Source organism: Patella vulgata, chromosome 6 (assembly GCF_932274485.2).
Source record: "Patella vulgata chromosome 6, xgPatVulg1.2, whole genome shotgun sequence".
NCBI classification, from domain to species: Eukaryota; Metazoa; Mollusca; class Gastropoda; family Patellidae; genus Patella; species Patella vulgata.
The window spans coordinates 29742746-29763472 of record NC_065884.2 but is presented as its reverse complement, the minus strand read 5'-3'; the positions used below and the strand labels follow the sequence as shown (position 1 = coordinate 29763472).

The 20727-nt window shown below is 36.1% G+C and overlaps 1 protein-coding gene across 1 annotated transcript; it reads right to left on the bottom strand.

Annotated features, from left to right (window-relative positions):
* Positions 1–1787: 1787 nt before the first annotated feature.
* LOC126825748 (uncharacterized) lies at positions 1788–20435 on the bottom strand. The gene is made up of 3 exons (XM_050555529.2): positions 20266–20435; positions 4493–4636; positions 1788–3642 (listed from the first exon to the last, which is right to left on the bottom strand). The coding sequence occupies exons 1-3, from the start codon at positions 20333–20335 to the stop codon at positions 3428–3430; spliced, it is 429 nt and encodes a 142-aa protein (XP_050411486.1). The 5' UTR covers positions 20336–20435; the 3' UTR covers positions 1788–3427.
* Between the last annotated feature and the right edge of the window lie 292 nt (positions 20436–20727).

Genomic DNA, 20727 nt, shown 5'->3' with positions numbered 1-20727 from the left:
AATATATATAGGAGCCAAGGTGGCCCAATATTCTGGTCTCATCAAACATCCTATTCTATAGATGTTACAATAGCTGTAGAAATATTATTGCCAGGAGCAAGGGTTGGTCAGGTTGGAACCTGGGACCACTAAAGTTTAATAATGGGGTCCAATTCATCACAATACAAAGAGTACATCATATCCACATTTCTCCAACCAATAAGGCAGTTTAGCAATTAGCATGTGTGAATAGGTTTTAATTGAGAACAGTATTCAAAAAACTGGATCACTAACCAGGAGGTCCGGGTAGGTACATGTAGGTGGGGTATTGCAAGCAACAACATGAACATCCCTTTAATCGTACAAAAAACCAAAGTCCTGTTATGCACGTAAATGTGAAAAGTAATTTTCCTTATAGCATATGACATACATGTATGCCCGTCTTCATTATTTTGATTGGTGAACAAAAATAGGACAATAAACCCCATTTTATTTCAGAATACATGTACTCTTACCGATATGAGCAAATATACAGAATTTTTACACTAGTATTATTCTAAACAGGAATTTCTAGTTTATAAGTCCATGTGTGATTGATATACAGTGCATGATGCTTTGGGTCTTTGCCAGATGACTCTTTTGGCAGCTACATTGTACATGTACAGTCATTGTTTTTTAAGGCAAGCGATCGCTCTCAAGCACCTGCTGCTCACCTGAATGTCGACTGAGGGGAGTTTTTTTCCCTCCCCTTAAAACTGAAAATCGCTCTCCTTTACATAGTCATTGGGGGTTTATTATCATTTATGAAACCAGGAATGACCCCATTACATGCAGTTATTGATCTTGGAATCATTTCCCATGCACATAACTATAATCACTCTCCTTAATTTCAGATCACTCTCCTTAATTTCTAAATCACTCTTCTTAACAAAACTGGGAGAGTTTTTTGAGGGGAGCATTTTTTCAATTCGTTGATTGAAATACAAACACCAACGACTGCATGTAGATATCTGAACCCGTCCACCATTAGGCTATCATTACCTGTATTACAAGTGCAACAAGAAAGAGAGAGTGATGAAAGGTATTTAACATCCTCTTGACACAAACGGTTCAGCCATATTTTGATTTAATCTAAAAATGGAGGAGTGAGGCTTAGCTTTGAACAACCAGTACGGGGGTTGAAATTATTGCACACGTCTTGTCAATTAACCTTCAAAGGCTAATATCTTCGCTCGCAATTGAGTAATTTGAATGAAATTTTCAAATTATTCATTTTACATTATCTATTTTCAAACTATTATAGCAAGAATGGCTAGCTCTTTATCTAAATCTTCCATAATGTATCTTTAATTAAAGACAAATTTGATTACCATCATTATGACCCATCAGCATATTGGCATACCTTGAAAATCAGTTTGGAAAGACTATTATTCATTATAAACAATTTGTACATCTGACCCGTAAAATAATGGTCAGATCTATGTACATGTTGACGCATCCATTTATACAGGTATGCCTGCCTATCTTTCTCTGACACACCTGCTTTCGTTGTTTAGGCTACGGTTTGTAGGCCTATATATTTTGATTAACAGATGAAAAAATGAACTTCCTAATCAACTCACCTAATCTTACTAAAAGTGAAAAAAGACACAATATTAGCAAATACTTCAACATTTTGTCAAAAAAACTTTCGAAAGTATTTAACAGAATTCATGCATATAGATTTAATGAAACTGCGCCCTCTATGGGACAGGTAATATTAATAAGAGTCGTCTCCCTTCCTACAAATTACCAACCACACAACAATATATAATTGATGAATTTTTATTAAAATAAATCTGTTTTTATTTATTATATAAAAATATATGTTAGTAGAAAAATGGATGGATAATATAATGTATGCATATATGAAAAATTATATTAAAATCTTTGAAATCTACTTTTAAATTTAAAATACAAGTGTATCTGTAGACAATGCATCCTCGGTATCCCCAGTGGTTTCATTCCGTTCTACTCCACTAACCCCTGGGTTAATCGGGGGGGGGGCACGTTTTCAAGTTATCCGCCCTTGATGGTTGTGCTATTTTTATCGACCAATCCCATAAATCGTAAATTGAAAAAGAAGTTGGCAAAGGGAAGTAACTCTCAGTGGACAAGGCTAGGAGTTCGCCTAAATGAGAAAAGTCCAAATTTTTCTAAACACGTACTTATTAACAACAAATTATATAATATTATATTAATGTGTAGGTTCAAGAGTTCTATTGAGAATCGTTCGTTCGCGGAGTTTTACGTCCACCTGATAACCTAAACAGGTTATTGTGAATGTTGTTGTTCTTAGTGTTTAACGTCCGCTTCCACCGAAGGTGATATCGCAGACAAGTCTTATTTTTATTATCTTAGCGCACGCGCAGGGGTCTTTCCTGTGGGAGGAAACTGGAGTACCCGTATTAAACCCACGAGGTTGAGATGGCACCGCTATCTCTTAGCCACATACGCTCACACCAAGAATCGAAACCGCAGCCGCGAGCCAGAGGTGATCGGCTGGATTAACCCAGGTTATAGTGGAGTAGAACGGAATGAGAACACTGGGGATACCGTGGACAATGTAGCTTAGAAATTACTTGATAAAACAACACCGTGTTGCTTTATAATTTATATTTCTTTCAAAAGTTATGTACGGGTGATATTGAAAATGAAAGAAACATTATCATGAAGAGTTCGTGTATAAATGAGGATTGGAAACCTTATGAATTATTTATAGATATTTCATATATTATCATTGCATTTTCATTTTTTTGTACAGACTAATTTTGGGGAATAGTCAGATATGATAGGGCCTATACAATACCTGACTTGTCTTAATTAGTTGAATATCTTATTCTAATAAATTGATAACATTGTAATAACATAAATATTATGTTATGGGGTGTTAATCAATTATTGTGAAATAGAGGTGAAGCCAGAATGACCAGCAATAAACTTTAAAGATTTCTACACTAAACTGTGATCCAATTAACTTGGAAGAGTAACATGTATATTCCAAATTGTTATAACCGCGACAACATATAAACATTCTCATAGAAGATTTCTCACAGTTCACCACAATCCGGAGCACTGAATACCAATGATTGGTTACATACTCCAAATAAAATGTCAGATGTTAATGTAACACGGTATATAAAATGAAATGAAATGAAATGGAATCAACATCGACTCTGCTCATTATTAAGAGTTATCTGCCAGGAAAGTAAACCCAGATCGCGAGGTACATATTCACTATGAAGGAACATTATATATCAACGGTGATTTCCAAAATTCACTGCTGCAAAATATTAAATTCAAAATGTTCGGCCAACTTTGATTGTGGGCAGACTAAGGGGTGTTTGGCAAGTATACTACACGCAATTGTTTTCGACATCACCCAATAAAAACCTTATGTTTCCCACATTTATCCAAGGAAATATTTCAACAATGGTACACCAGTTAACACAATAGCAAGTACCCCTTTATGTAATACTTGGTTGTCGGCACTATTACACCCATTCGTGTAACAATAACACTGCTCCGTATAACCACCGTTATTCGTCTGTTTGTAACATCCCGCATCACGAATTTTCGATGTTGCTGTCTTCCTAATACATAACTTTGAATAATACTCAGAACCTAAAATTGAAAGACAATATATTAAATGATTTCCTATTCTATATTAATTATGATCTGCACAATAAATCATTAAGATATGGTTTATGGTTCTTAAAGTGCATCTTTAAGATTGGGGAAAGTAACCCGGCCCATGGTCATCGCGAAAGAGCCGAGAAGGGTGTTGGGTAACTCCGGGACAGAATTGGGGACAATGAACAATGGTCGAAATATACATTGTTGATTAGAAAACTTACTTCTTACTGAATATACATGACATAACGCTCATGTTGTAATATACATTGTTTCAATAGTGTTCATTATAAACACAAATATAAATCTATTTGTCGTGTAATGCAAGTTAATTTCTCAAATAATTCAATGTCATCTAACCACCCAGGCTGTATTAAACAAGACCTGTTCATCCTTAAAATCAGACAAAAATGATAGGAGGGTCTACAATCCTCATACATATTTTACATTTGAGTAAAAAGCAGGAGTTATAACTCTAGAATGAAAGGTCTGATGCGTACAAAATCGAACTTATCCAAGAACTTTTGACCCTTAGCACAGATTAATATTTGTCGCGTCTGGAGGGTCCACACATAACACCAGGACAGAAGGTCCGATGCACACCAAAATCGAACTCATCCAATAACTTTTGATCCTTAACACGTATTTTAAATGTCCACAACTTCAATGGAGGTCATTCTTCAGGTCTTACAATTTATTTTCTATAACTTTGTAAAGTATACACAGTTAGTTAATTCACGCGAATGTCACTTTATACTGTATTTCAAAATAAAACCTATAGTTTACATTTTAGAGCTATACTCAAGCCAAGTAAATTCCATAAATAGGTGAATTCACTTACTTCTTTCGTTTAACCAGCTTTCATGATTTACTATCTTGGTATACGTCTTAAGACAGGCTTCGCAATCTGTGACATTTCGGGGATTATCACAGTTATTATTGGCTCCTTTCACTTTTATGTTACATTGAATACAGTTGACGGCATCTGAAAAACATCATTAGAGGATTATACTTTTGGGGCGGAAACAAAAGACGATATAAATACGAGCTAGGTCTTAACTATGGTGCGTTCTTCTTGCACTTATTATTATTGTCTGAAAACAGACAAAATAATATCCTGGACATAATAAACAACTCGTGCCCCATCCCCATACACAGCAATATATTATTATTAGACACAGCACGTAACGTATTATTGTACATAATAAGCATTAGCACAATATAATGAGGGACACAATGGACAATGGCAGATCGGACAAAATATATACAGATTACACGCAATGATATATCAGGCAAAATACATATCGTGTCTCATATACAATAATTCTGCACGATACCTAACAAAGTATATGAGAGGTGAATATATCATTTTCTTCTAGAGGTATTTAGTAACTGGATTGAGCAATAAAATATAACACATAAGTATGTGTATGTGTGAATTTTACTAACATAACTTAATAATTCCGATTAGTCGCTAGAACTTATGGTTTTTTTTAAGCTTTTAACGTTATTTTATCTGGATTATCTCCCTTATTATTGTGATTTTTTATCACCTTCTAAGATATGACGTCATTCTCAGTCAGCAGACGGCTGTCCCTCGAGACAGTCTACATTTCCTACTTGCTTCTCTGTATTCAGTTTTGTTTTTGTTTTTTGTGACTATGGAACATGTACCCTATATGTATTAAATACTGAAGCGTTTCTTTATTGAATTTAAGAGTTTAGACTACTTTTTTATACTTTCCATCCATGTGGTTACTTGTATAGTTGAATTTTACTACATATGCTTACATTCGTATTTCGTGTAGGCATTACACAATGGGTTCTTTGGGATGAATTCCTAATTGTTTTCAAATTTGAGTGAAGTCTGTGTCACTACAGACCCGGGACTGTACAGCGCAGTGGACGCTTACGGCTAGCCCCTGGATCCATTCACTTTTTTTTTAATTGTCTGTATGTTTGTGTTTTCCTGAGTATGATGTTTTGTCCGTGTATTTGTCTTTGTGTAAATTTTGTGTGGTGCAGTCCCCCTGGACTTACTATTAAAATGGCTAGCTCTCTTCGATCTGTGTTAAAATAAATTATTATTAATCATAATAATATGTCCATTTATAAAGCGTTAAATTCACCAAACGTGTCCATGGAGCATAGTACACGGGTGTCTAATAATAATTTAACACAAACAGTTTCTTTTTCAAGTCAGATTTGAATTGATTGTGTGATGGGCTTCTGTGGAGGTTTAGAGCTAGTTTATCCCCCTTGGAAAGAGCAACCACTAAACGACTTTAACTTCAACCGAGGAACACAAATTTATTGATTTATTATAATTTTGTGTCCATTTGTTTTGTGGAGTGATGGTTTGTCCCAATTCTATATAGCATGACCACAGATAGGACCAATGCTGGGACATAATAGATTATGCGATCAGGTTTTGACAAACATTATAAATAAACAAACCCAACCTCCTGAATATCTCAAAGCACCCTAATCGTGTGAGCTTATCCCATCACTAATTGAAACAACACATCAGTGCAACCCAATTTTATGATTTTTTGAAATCCAGATCAAAGAGGTTACCCTTAAGAAAAGTAAATCGAACCAGAAAAGATCACCTACTACAACATGGTGTTCTCGGAACTGCATAATGTGTTTCACTTCAAACTCGAAGGCGGGTTGTAATAATTGTAGGAATTGTTTTAAGTTCACATATTGTTTGTGAAGAAAAGTGAAGTCTTATGGTATTAGACTGACCAACGGACATCTGCTAAAGAATGCATTGACCTTTCATAATAGAATGAAAACAGAGAAAAACAAATTTATTTAAACACAAGGAATGTTTGGTTGACTTTAAGAAAACGTGTTTATGTTCTCATTTATGTAATTAAGTCTTGAAAAAATATATAAAAAGAAGGACGCAGATCGTCTAGTATATTTACAAAGCGTATCCTACTTACATCGTTTGATGTATCTGCTATGCTATAGTCACGGTTAAAATGAAAGAACCCGCAACACTAATCTCTGGTATGCGGGTTTTTGGGTTGAACCTTGAAATAACATTAAAGATATATTTCCTCAAAAGTCCTATTCTAAATACACAACTATCGATTAGAAAACGTATCCAAACTATGTCAAATATTTGTCACTCAAAAACATTGTTTACATTTTTCGAGGGGCTTCAAATGAAACTTGCTCTCAATCAAAGATTTTAAATTTAGACGTCATGTTTTACCTTGCACGATGACGAAAGGAATAGCCCTGACGTAATGCATGTGCTAAAATGTAGCAGGGCACAGGCAGTCGAACACATTCCTTACCAGGGAATGGTCATAGACCAAATGCCGTTTCAGGACTGACAGCAGATTACAGGCTATAGATCAAACAGTACAGCGAATGACAATAGACCAAATACGGATACAGGGACTGACAACAGATCAAATACGGTACATTGAATAGCAATTAATACAGTACGGGGACCGGCAATAGATGAAATACGGTACGGAGAATGGCAATAGACCAAATACGGTACAGGGAATGACAATAGATCAAATACGGTACAGGGAGTGGCAATAGATCAAATTTCGTATAGGGACAGCCAATTGACTAAATACCGTACATGAACTGGAAATAGATGAAATACGGTACAGGGAATGGCAACAGACCAAATACGGTACAGGGACTGGCAATAGGTCAAATACGGTACAGGTCTGGCAAATACATTGCCAAGTACAGTATATTACAGTACAGACTGACGTCATGATTGCGTCAACACAATATTATTATGTATGCCTTTTCAAATTTCATTAACGTGTTATACATAGGACCCAGCTTAACAGCGTTTGCTAAATATTTGACGGACCACGTTGGATCGATATTACAAATTTCAATAAAAATTGGTTTATTTTATGACAATTATGAAAATAGTAAGCCTATTATTGTAATTTTATCTAAAATAACACATTACCGATGGTATATGGTTAAATGGAAGCAAAATCAGACTGTTAAATATTTCCTTAATATTATCTATATTGTGACCAATAAATTGTCAACCATAAAGCTGTCTGTTATTATATATCGCTTTCATTATCCCGTCAAGCTGTTTAACGTTTAGGTCATCGCAATTAGTTGTACTTTTATTATCTCCTTGCGATAATGACAGAGATTATTTTCAAGATCCCCCAAAAGCTTACATCCGGAAAAACATGTGATAAAACGCAGAATGAGGAACATCGTGTTTACAAAATGTTTTAACATATTAGTGCAAAAATACAGCTTGTCTCTTTTTTCCATTCCCAACTATTTTCTAATGTAACTGCATAGCTTGCATATAGTTTTAAATTATATGATTAATCGATGAATGATTTGTAGCGAAGTTAATATTTATAAACATTCCTCTGACCCGTTTTAGGTCATGTATACAGGTAACTTTCAGTTCATTTCTACGAAGACCTAAAAGCAGAGTTTGTTCATTTAAAGTAACGACGCGTGATTTGTATTTTCCCGAATATATTATTTACCCACGACATAATCCATGCTAATATTCACTCAGATTGATTATTTAAGAAAATGAAATCAGAATACTAACGTTAGGTAATCTCTTGGCTTTGGATTCGATCGGATTAAAAACCAAATTGTTTCACGTCAAATAAAGATGACGGTATAGATGGATGTGATTTTCAGTTCAAGTCTTTGTAAATACTCAACGGTATTTAACCATTTTGGACTGAAATTCATATTAGGGATTCGGCGTTCACAATATTGTAATTTTTTTAATGGATTATAACGCTAAACTCACGCATTATAATCTTCAAAAATGTCACATTTTACGGTTGGCTGAACATTTATTTAACATAATCCTTGAGCGGCATTTAACGATTGAGCACAATAAAAATATTTAACAATTTAATTTAGAGTATAGTATTAAAAACAAGTTAAGTATTCAAGTACCTTGTATCCTAATTTCAATCAGTTAGTCTAGGTCACGTAATTCAAGTTATTAACACGTATATGTCTTAAATTGTTTCCAAGATTTCGTGTTTTGACTTAAGTATCTGCGGCGACTGATTTAGGACACGCAAAATAAAATAATATCTCGAGCGCTCGGGATAAAACTAAGTCGGGCGCATGAGATACTAACTCGAGCGCTCGAGAAAGTTAAGTCGAGCGCTCGAGATAGTTAAGTCGAGGGCTCGAGATAGTTAAGTCGAGGGCTCGAGATAGTTAAGTCGAGCGCTCGAGATAGTTAAGTCGAGGGCTCGAGATAGTTAAGTCGAGGGCTCGAGATAGTTAAGTCGAGCGCTCGAGATAGTTAAGTCGAGGGCTCGAGATAATTAAATCGAGCGCTCGAGATACTAGGTCGAGCGCTCGACATAATACAATCTAACACGTCTCAACCGATGTTTTAAGCTGTATAATTTTGTGCATTATTTAATGATAAACGTGAAGAATAAAGATATTCATTTGTTTGTTTTTACAGCCGATCCAAAGCTGCAGTGACGGAGCGCACCCCCACCCCCAACACACACACACACACACACACTCCATCCCATGCTCATCGTCATCACTAAATATTTCCCGTTATATTTACCCCCTATCATGTGGGGAGTATATCGCATGTTATTATACGAATCAATAATTGTATATATCGAGATTACAACGTTTTGCTAGGGGAGACTGACATTTCCTCTTATTTAGAAGCTCGGTTTATTTATTTAATATGTAGGAACTGATCATTGCCTAATTTACCTTGGCGCAATCGTGCCGAGCTTCTACATTCAACTTGCGAAATTTGTTCGAAATTTATGATCTTTAACATAGGCGTAGGAGGTGTGTGTGTGTGTGGGGGGGGGGGGGCTGTGGAGAACCGTTCGTTTTTCGGGCAACGTATTTCCGTCTTTCGGTCACAAACCACAGAGAATAGGGAACATTAAGCTGTTCTTAGCTTAGCATATTGTAAATATATATTGTTGTGTAATTGTGTACTTAATTAAAAATAAACAACCATCACGGCTTTGTAGAAAATTCGTTTTAGTTAATGATTGATTAATTCTGAAAATTCGGGGGACAAAGAAAAGTTTCGAGCACAGAGAACAAGCACTGATAGCTTTTACTCTTATTATGTTCACGTGATTTATCATTTAAAATGTGAATTGAAACACAACTTTCCAAATTGCTTTTAGCATTTACTATCCGGCAAGTTTGGTGCTTTTGTTTAAAAACGGTCAAAATATGACTTATGGGTCTAAGATAACAAAGATGGTGACCTGATTATTTTACATGGCCATAATTTCCTTCAGACCTGATCGAGGGACTCCGTTTTATTGTGTATGTTCTGAAAAACAATATCTGTTGTCTTTTAGTCTAGAAGCTATGGAAGCACTTTTAAATTTGACGCACGTATTAATTTAACAAAAATTCATTTCGTGTATTACTATTTCGAACAAAAGGTGGAGATATTCATTTTCAGTCGTATATAAGTCGTTTAATATAATATATAGCGTTATGTTTAGGGATGCGTGTCTTTGCCATTAATTAGGCAGGATTAATTAAGTTCGTGGCGAATGGCCGATATTAATTACTATTCAAATCATGTTGATAAGGTTGACCTAATGCAAGTTCAAGTTAAACAGGTATGTCACAGTGTTGACATTTGATATAGGCCACAGTTTTCACCATCACAGTCAAATATTTATCTAGTATTAGTTAAAAATACATTATGGGAGATTCGATAACGAGTTGGCAGTTCTCACTCTAATAGTTAAATACTAGATAATGTAAAGGCAATTTGCTGAAAATTTCATTCAAATTGATCCACTATGAACCGAGAACTAAGCAGTTGAAAGTTCCGGCTAGCCTTGATCATCATTACTAAAGTCAGTACGATAAACAGCATAGTCTCGATTACCCATTTAATCGTTAAATCGTGAAGGAAAGTTATACAGTAAATCGGCTCATAATCCACTAAAGATCGTTGGCTAGCGATGCCATCTAGAGTTGATTTTGGTCTGAATAGGTTAATTAATGTCTAATTAAAAATTTAGATAACATTTCAGGCCTAAAGAAAGACCTGCAATAGACAGATTTAGCTCTTGCATAATGTATGTTTAACAAAACATTAATATTATGATTATACCACTTCCATGTCCACGTTATGTTGTACTCCATTGGCATTTGACCTATTGTCTTTGAATCTGGAGTTCAGATCTCGTGAACTGATTGGAAAATCACATAATCTTTATTTATATTCGGGGCTGCGTTTTAGTGATGAATTGCGGTAATATAAAACCAAAAGTAGAATAAAATATCACGGTTAGTAGTCATTGAACCCAGCGTGGAAAGAATTTTCGACTGCATGGTTGCATGAAAATCAAGCATTTAAAACGAAACAATTATTATTAATTATTACTTAGACATGTATTCACACGACAAGCCTATATTAAACGCTGTTGACTGAGGTATTAACTGGATTACATCACCCGCGCCATTTAATCAGTTAACGTTAAAATGGAAAAACGAGACTTATACGTCAATTATCGTAGCAATAGCAATCAAGACTGCGCCATTACAATGATATATTCATTTTTCATTATCTATTTTTGAACCATTATAGTAAGAACTGACAGCTCGAGCTTTATCTAAATCTTACATAATGCATCTTTGATTACATTGGGTTCTGGCGTTTTACATAACTTATAATACATTATACCACATTATAACAATCAATTACTATTTAGTACCATTGTGTCCTGTGAATTTCCAGATCAGATACCAAATACCAATAAAGCCCCCATATTGCAACACATGCATCATTTTACACTGTCCGATATTTTACAGGTCAACGTTTCTTTATAACAGGAATATTTCAGCCACCTGGCTATTACTAAAAACAGGTATTTCTTGTTTGCCTCTGTTAAAGCGTTGCCATGTAGGTGTACAAAGTGAACGACATAAAATAAGGCAACCTTGACCCCGATGTTAAAAGGCATTACGGTCCTATTCATGATTTGAATTCAAGCAGAAATATACTGTAAAATAATAAACATACTCGTATGTAATTAATAATAATAAAACCCAGTAAAAATATATATGGCTTATTAGGAAACCTTAACCAGTTTAAATCAAATTGTATGGTATTATACAACGCCTATTTTAACAAACTGTAAATTTTACTTTTTCCGAACTTTTTCAGATAAGCCTATAATTGCATCTCGTCCTTGTGGTTTTCAACAGTACATTATACAAACTAACATAACCAGAGCGCCTGCTTTTCGGACATCTGATGTTCACTTCATTACCAAGTATAGGTTTTAGCTAGTGTATTAATATACAATGTCGTGGCCTGATTGTGACAGAAGCGATTCCATTGTTTGTTTACAGAACACAACTAAGAACACGACACAATGATCAAACTTGCCAGGTGTTAAAGGAGGCAAGTCTCTAACTCAATGACTTATTGGCCAATTTAAATCGACATTGATATTGTTATCGTACCGTGACAAGATGGGCTTCTCATATCCAATATTTAAGACAAAATGAAAATTTTAAATTTGGCACACGAATCGCGTACCAGAATGCTTTCGAGCACCAATTGTAATGAAGCTGAACGAGGCTAACATATCCCACAATTCAATGCGTATGAGCAATGAATTCTATCGGTGTAGACTTGAATAACCAGGCACCAAAGACTGCCATTCAATTTGGACTCAGATAATTGTATATACATTCATATTACATTATCATATACGTTACTACCCATTTTTGGCCACTTCTAGGTCACAAAGAATGGAGATTTAGAATAGATCTACATTAAAGATAAATTATGGGACATTAGATAAAGATCTGGCAGTTCGCACTATAATAGTTAAAAACTAGATAATGTAAAGGGAATTTGCTAAAAATTTCAGTAAAATTGATCCACTATGAACCGAGACTTAAGCGATTGAAATTTCAGCCTAGTCTCGATTATCCATTTCATGCTTAAATCATGAATGAAACTTGAACAGCAAATCGGATCATAATCCAATAAATATCGCAGGCTAGCGGTGACATCGAGAGTTGATTATCGTCTGGATAAGTTAATTAATGTCTAATTAATAATTTAGATAACATGTCAGGCCTAAAGAAAGACCTGCAATAAGCAGATTTAGCTCTTGCATAATGTAAGTTTAAAGGATATATTTAAATATGAATAAATATTAACAAATGCATTTGTAATTGATTTGTCAACCTTATTAATTTTCAACTTGGACAATGTGATCCTTTATTTGACTTGTCTAATGACTGACCGCTTTGGTCTTATGACACCTCGTATTGATGATTATTCAAGTTTGTGACCGATATCATCTATGGACTATAAAAGATTTTCATTTTGGACAGCATTGCGTATTGATCTCCCGACCTAATAAATTATGTGGAAAAACATCTAGTGCGTTTTAGTTTTAGCTGTTGTTCTCACTGAAGCATTGATCCACATGCTGGCCTACTTACATACGTTTCAATAGAATAGTAGTCCATGAATCGTATACATGATAACCATGCATACAATACCCAACAGACTTAAAAAATTATAATAAAAAATAATATATACTAAAAAACACATACAGGACGAAATTAATGTTGTATGCTTATCTCTGATATTGTGTGTAATTTAAATATAACAGTCACCTGAGTCACGTAAAACTGAGATTTCGTTTTTCAGACATTATTGAACAACCGTTAGTCAATACCATTATCACTCAATACCACTCGAAATCCCCGCCCCAGATTACGATAGAATTAACCCCAGGGTGATCAGTCATCAGTTAGTAGAATCGATATATATGCAGATATTTTTATATAAATATTTTTAATACCCTACTGGTGATATCAGCAATGAAATCCAGTATTAAGTGATATAATTAGTTTTACTATTTAAAACAATCAGCATACCAATCCCGTGACCAACCATTTACAGTATGAGTAATCATAAACATACTATTTATACCCTCGAAATGTGATATATTATCGAACATATTATCTTATAACATAGTTCAAATAGTAAATAAGATTTTTGACAACATAATGCATCACCTTTTCATATTCCTCTGTCCTGTGAACAGTTTTCATACGATATCCCAGTTTCAGCACGTGTATAATGCTAGCTGAAAATGATGGCCGAAGTTGTCAAGATATTTTGTTTTATAAGGCCAGAGAATACGAATGATTATTCGTTATCAAATTTTCATCGAACGTGTGATTGAAAATATACTGCCCGACCTATTGGTGGCAATAATGTCAATAATGTTAAGAGTGCTCACTTAAATAAAGGCAAATTTTGTCGGGTAGTCGGGATGTTAAGAGACAATCACGAAAACCAATATACGGATAAGATGATAAACAAACTTATGTCGTGTTGCAAATAGAAAAATAAACCGCAACATGGTACAGCGCGTTAGCTGGCCTAAACAACGCAATGTAAATCAATAAGGGTGTGAGCGTTATGATGCAGCAAAATTGTCTATCAAGACAACTGAATCATTATTTAGGCCTCGATAAGAATTTTATAGCTTCAACATAAGAGAAATTAATTGTACATTGTAAATCATGATATTGAAGAGTTATGGCATGGCCAGTTATATTCAAGTGGTACTTATACAGTGGTAGTCGTATACATGCTCATAAAACTCACACAGTGCATGCTATTTTAATACCCTGCATTACCCCATTTCTTAATTCTGCCAGTAATCTATATATATATTTGTGACTGTCGTTTGCCTGTCTGTCTTTCTGTCTGTCTGTCTGTCTGTCTGTTCGGGGTTGGCGGCTACACTAGATCTGCCCCGAGTCTGAAATTTGGGGTATAAGGTTACCTCGGACCGGGGAGTAACATAGGCCAGGTGGCGTTAGTCTACCACTTCCGGTTTCGGAGTTATGACCCCCGAGCGAAGCCGGTCTGTTCGGGGTTGGCGGCTACACTATGTCTGCCCCGAGTCTGAAATTTGGGGTATAGGGGTAGCTCGGACCGGGGAGTAGCATAGGCCAGGTGGCGTTAGTCTACCACTTTCGGTTTCGGAGTTATGACCCCCGAGCGAAGTCTGTCTGTTCGGGGTTGGCGGCTACATCTGCCCCGAGTCAGAAATTTGGGGTATAGGGGTAACTCTGACCGGGGAGTAACATAGGCCAGGTGGCGTTAGTCTACCACTTCCGGTTTCGGAGTTATGACCCCCGAGCGAAGCCGGTCTGTTTGGGGTTGGCGGCTACACTAGGTCTGGCCCGAGTCTGAAATTTGGGGTATAGGGGTAGCTCGGACCGGGGAGTAACATAGGCCAGGTGGCGTTAGTCTACCACTTCCGGTTTCGGAGTTATGACCCCCGAGCGAAGCCGGTCTGTTCGGGGTTGGCGGCTACACTAGGTCTGGCCCGAGTCTGAAATTTGGGGTATAAGGTTAGCTCGGACCAGGGAGTAACAAAGGCCAGGTGGCGTTAGTCTACCACTTCCGGTTTCGGAGTTATGATCCCCGAGCGAAGTCTGTCTGTTCGGGGTTGGCGGCTACACTAGGTCTGCCCCGAGTCTGAAATTTGGGGTATAGGAGTAGCTCGGACCGGGGAGTAAAATATGCCAGGTGGCGTTAGTCTACCACTTCCGGTTTCGGAGTTATGACCCCCGAGCGAAGCCGGTCTGTTCGGGGTTGGCGGCTACACTAGGTCTGCCCCGAGTCTGAAATTTTGAGTATAGGGGTAGCTCGGACCGGGGAGTAACATAGACCAGGTGGCGTTAGTCTACCACTTCCGATTTCGGAGTTATGACCCCCGAGCGAAGTCTGTCTGTTCGGGGTTGGCCGCTACACTAGGTCTGCCCCGAGTCTGAAATTTGGGGTATAGGAGTAGCTCGGACCGGGGAGTAAAATAGGCCAGGTGGCGTTAGTCTACCACTTCCGGTTTCGGAGTTATGACCCCCGAGCGAAGCCGGTCTGTTCGGGGTTGGCGGCTACACTAGGTCTGCCCCGAGTCTGAAATTTGGAGTATAGGGGTAGCTCGGACCGGGGAGTAACATAGACCAGGAGGCGTTAGTCTACCACTTCCGATTTCGGAGTTATGACCCCCGAGCGAAGCCGGGTATCCTGCTAGTACGCCATAAACACACGTCCACACACATTACAAAATACTGTTCGTATTGTACGTATAGTTTCAGGGTTTCACATTAAAGATATTCAAATATTAACCTGTATTATGATGTGCTTTTTGAAGCACATAATGCCAGTTCAGAAGTTTATGCTCTACTATCTCTCTATTTTACATCGGAATTTTGTTTTCATACGATGCTTAATCATAGATTGCCAGACAACGAAACACACGGCCCCCAGCAGCCAAATCGTCCGTGTATGTATGAACTAAACAGATTTCTAATGTAGTACAAACACGATATCGACAAAAAGGAGAATAACTCTGACAGTTATCACCGACAATCGTTCAATCTGATTAAAATACAGATCTATATTTCGTTTCGTTTTTTTATACTTTCGATGGCCTAGTGTACTACATGAAGATCTTACTAGTTTTACTGGAAGGCCGCGTCAGGGGTCCTACCGGCGGCTTGTGACCTATGACGTCATTCATTGATTAGTTAATCAGCGTTGACGTCTCTAGTGGTTTACCCACAGTTCCGTGCATCGCACGCCAAGAAGTCGCCGTAACAGATGGCTTCATTGGCTAAACCCTCACGCCATCCAGAACGCAGGTTATATAACAATTCTTCCAGATCTTAGTGTAGTACAGACAAATAAAACCAAATTTCGAACTATAAAAACGAAAAGAAATAGGATCTGTGTTTTAATCAGATTGACAATCGTTGAAAATCAATCGGGTTATTTCTTTGAAAAGAATAGACAACCGATTTACATTTAACAGGTAAATAATTGCAGAGTATAGAATATGAAATATGGTGGAAACCAATCATATTTTATACAATATAATAATACATTGATTATTCGTGAGGCCACAACCACAGCATCTCTACTACTACCTTTTTATACACAGTGCGGAGTAATTTTGGTGTATTTATCTACTTGGCGCAAGGTGTATGCCCTAAAATTAAGCTGAATTCATTCCGAAACTATTTCATATTTTTAAAGGAAATGTAAGTAGTTTAATCATTGTATTTCATACGTCGAGTCATTTTACTTGGTGCGTTACTACTATTATCATAACTCGCTTACAATATTTACAACATATTTCATCCAACAATTGGTATGATACTGGACAAACTGATCATGAACAGCTGCCACCACTTTCTTTTATCGGATTTTTGTCATTTGGCGAGTCCACTTGACTGTCGGTTAAAATCTGTTGTGCTTGAATTATATTTGGACTGTTAAGGTGTGCTAGCTGTTCATAAATACCTTCAACGTTAATTGACTTATTTAAACTACATTTTTATCATAATGTGATTTTGATGTTTTCGTGTAAGGTCAAATAATATCATAAGAGATTAAGCTAATTGTCGAAAAGTATGGTTGTATTGTTGTTAAAGACTACGCCAAAATATCAGAACTGTTTAGGCGTAATGTTACAGATGAGCTTGTGAGTCATAAATAATTTAAACTTTTGGCGCATTTGTGTAGCTTATAAAGTTATTTTTAGGGCTGGAACAGAATGAAGTCGTGTTAATGACGTGTGGTCAACGTTAATTAGGTCAACTAAGATCAAGTAATAGTATTCATATTGTATAATATGGTTATGTCAGCATCGCATAACGTGACTTCTTACTATGTATAACGATCCCCGCGGTCTGGGGTTGGATGGCCGAATGCTTAGCACGTGCGCGTTGTATCATAAAGCCTGTTATTGAGTCAACTGGCGTGGTTTCGAATCCCCGGTTGTACGTGACAAGGACAAGCGAATTAATGAAATAAAATTAAAACCATATGTTAGTCCCGAAATGACCTAGTTTGTGTCGAGTGGACGTTAAACCCCATTTCTCTCTCTCTCACCTCCGCGGTCTATGATTTCAATCAATCTGAAGGACTAGGGACTTGCTTTGAAATATCAAAAATTCTATATGGACCAGTGAAGCTCCTGAACCCGGGGAAATTCTAATCGTAATGGTTGGGCGCGGAATTATCGGCCTTTTATTTTAAAATTTCGTATGTTCATAAAGCCACCAGTAGTTGACAAATATTTATACTGTATAAAATTGTTCGTTTGGGATTATTAAGCATTGAGAGCTTTTGAGATTCCAAAAGAGCAATCATCAAAAGAAATCATAGCCTGTTTTTAAAGCATTATCCATATATTTTGAAATTCGCGTAAAATTAAGTATATTGTGCAATCGTTTCTTTAATTGTTTGTAACCAGGGCCCTTATTCACGAAAACTTAAACTAAGATACAATCGAAATTTTAAGAAATACTGCAATTCGATTGGCTGACCAGTAAAATCAATTTGCATATATCCAATGAAGTTGCAGTATTTCTTAAAATTTCGGTTGTAACTTAGTTTAAGTTTTCGTGAATAAGGGCCCAGGTGTTTTTGGTTTCATGCATGTCTTGTTTTTATTTTTGATGGATCGTTTTAAACTGATAAAATGTGATAACAAGGTCGTTGACGACACAGGTGTAAAGAGGTAATTCTGGTCTATATCCTTCGTAAAGAAAAGGAATACCCCATGATTTTACGTTAAATGATAACAAAGCATATTATTTCATGTCTCTTCCACAGCCAAGGCTGAACGAAGATGGATCAAATACTGGTGATGATGAGGATTAGTATCAGCACCATGTTCACGAAGATGTTAATGATTCTGGTAGTAATTTGGCCCATATATCTGTGGTAAGAGAATGAACATCAACATATTTTTTAGTGGTAACCACTTAACATTGTGAAGTTGGAAGCGAAGTCTCCACTTGAATGGATTGTCGTTGGGATGACACGAAAGGGGAGCACCTAAATAATTATATTGGTAGATCAACACGCCTTCACAGGATGCATTTAAATATGGGAGAATGTAAATCCGATAATCGAAACATAGTTCAGATAAAACTGAGCCTATATCAGTGTTTATCTCTCCAATATAGAACAAGGCGATATGATAGTTGAGTAATATATAATAATATCGGCGAAATTATACCACAGATAATTGAGGGACGTATCCCATATGATGTCACTATTTAAATTGGTAAGGGGAATAATTTACACCTAATATTTATATTTCGAATAATCTATTTGGTAATTCTGGTGATGGTGATTGTCCCGATGTTACTTTCTACCATGTTACTTTTCGATGTTACTACCAAAAAAACCTACTTCATGCACCGATAAACAGGTATTCTGTTATTAAAGATTTAATACAATTATCAAAAATCTTGTTATTTTCCATTCAATAATGCTAATCTTTCCATTAGAGTATTCGCCCACCTAAGTGTACATTTCCTTATTATGAACAAACTGAATAGCCGCTTTTTTTTTTACACACTTGCTGTTTTATTGTATATATATGTTTCTTGTTATATTGAGAAGATATAGTATTATCTCTGCTTGTAGGTTTGTATAAAATACTAGTACAAGCAAAATCCAGTAAGGGAGTGGGCCAGGCAAAACCATAGTGCACCTAATAATCCGGGTGAAGTACAAACCATGATGCTCCCATGTACACATTTGCGTTTACATAAAGAACCAATGATAGTTAGAATTTGAAGAATCACGGTATTGCTAGTATCATTACATACAAGACAATAACCGTATGGTAGATTCAATTTTTATGTGATGACTGGACGTTTCACTCGGACACGATAGTCATAAAAATATAATGGGATTCAGAAATAAAATATTTATCAAAGCGCAACAAATCGGATTGTTCACACACATTTCAAAATTGAACGGTCTATATATGTATATTGAAGGAAAAGGGTGAATTTTCAGATTTCATTATTATTCTCTAAACATCGGAAATCTAAAAATTAAAATGGTGAAGACGCAAAAAGAAAAAAAATTCGCCACAGATTTTAAACAAGTTTCCATGGATAGAGTAGTGTTACGTATACAAAACGGCTAAACGACAGGAACCACGAAGCATGTCCATCTAAATAAAAGACCTAAAAACACCACCATCTTTGTTTAATTGTTTAAGAAGTAAATAAATATGGCCACTACAGCTCTCTAATTGTTTGGTTTAAGACAAAATAAACTGGTTAGTTATACAATACCTTTTATGTAAATACAAATACAAGTCTTTTAAACCAAGTTTCGCTAAGTTAAATGTTAATATTTTCAGCAATGGTTAACAACTATAAGGTTCGCTCTCCATGTAATAATACAATATGCATACAATTTATGCGTGTTTCCTTTTTAACCCCCCTGAAATTCTTATCAGGTAACTCATAAAATGCAAACGCAAATGGGCATAAACCTATAATTTCTATATTCTAATGGAATTAGAATAATAAGCAATAAGTGTATAAGTAGTAATTGGGTGTATGTCAAATAAAAATTTTGTACAAATTATCTGTTTTTAATAGTGGAATATTCTAGCAAACGGCAAATGCGCGAAATATACATGTATTGATCGGAAAAATTGCGGGCGGCTAACAATCTCACAGGTATGAAGACACACCTATGATTTGTTTGACCATGTTATTAACACTCACCCAAAATCTGTAAAGTGTTGAATATAATCAACATCACCGCTACAATCCATGTTGTTAATCTATCCGACATTATTTTCCTTAATAAATATAAACAAGAGAAAAACGGGCATCAGAGTAATTTGAAAGGTGCTTTGACTTAACGCGTCGCTTGATGACGAAGAGGTCACGTGACTTGAGCTTTCACCGTACAACAAAGATAGCAATACTTCTTTGACAACATGCAGGGTGTATAATATGAAAACGTGTTTAGTTATAAAGTCAGTGTCTTACTCACATTTGTCACAGATTTATCTGTGTTGGGGATGATAATTTCTACTTATGAAACTGTTAGTTTAATTACCAATAAATAGGTCAACAGTGATAAGAAATATCGTTTGGTTTACCATATTTGACACGGTCAAAGATATAGGCTGTTTAGCGCGAGTTTCGACCAATTTAAATGTATTGTTTTAGCTGCCTGTA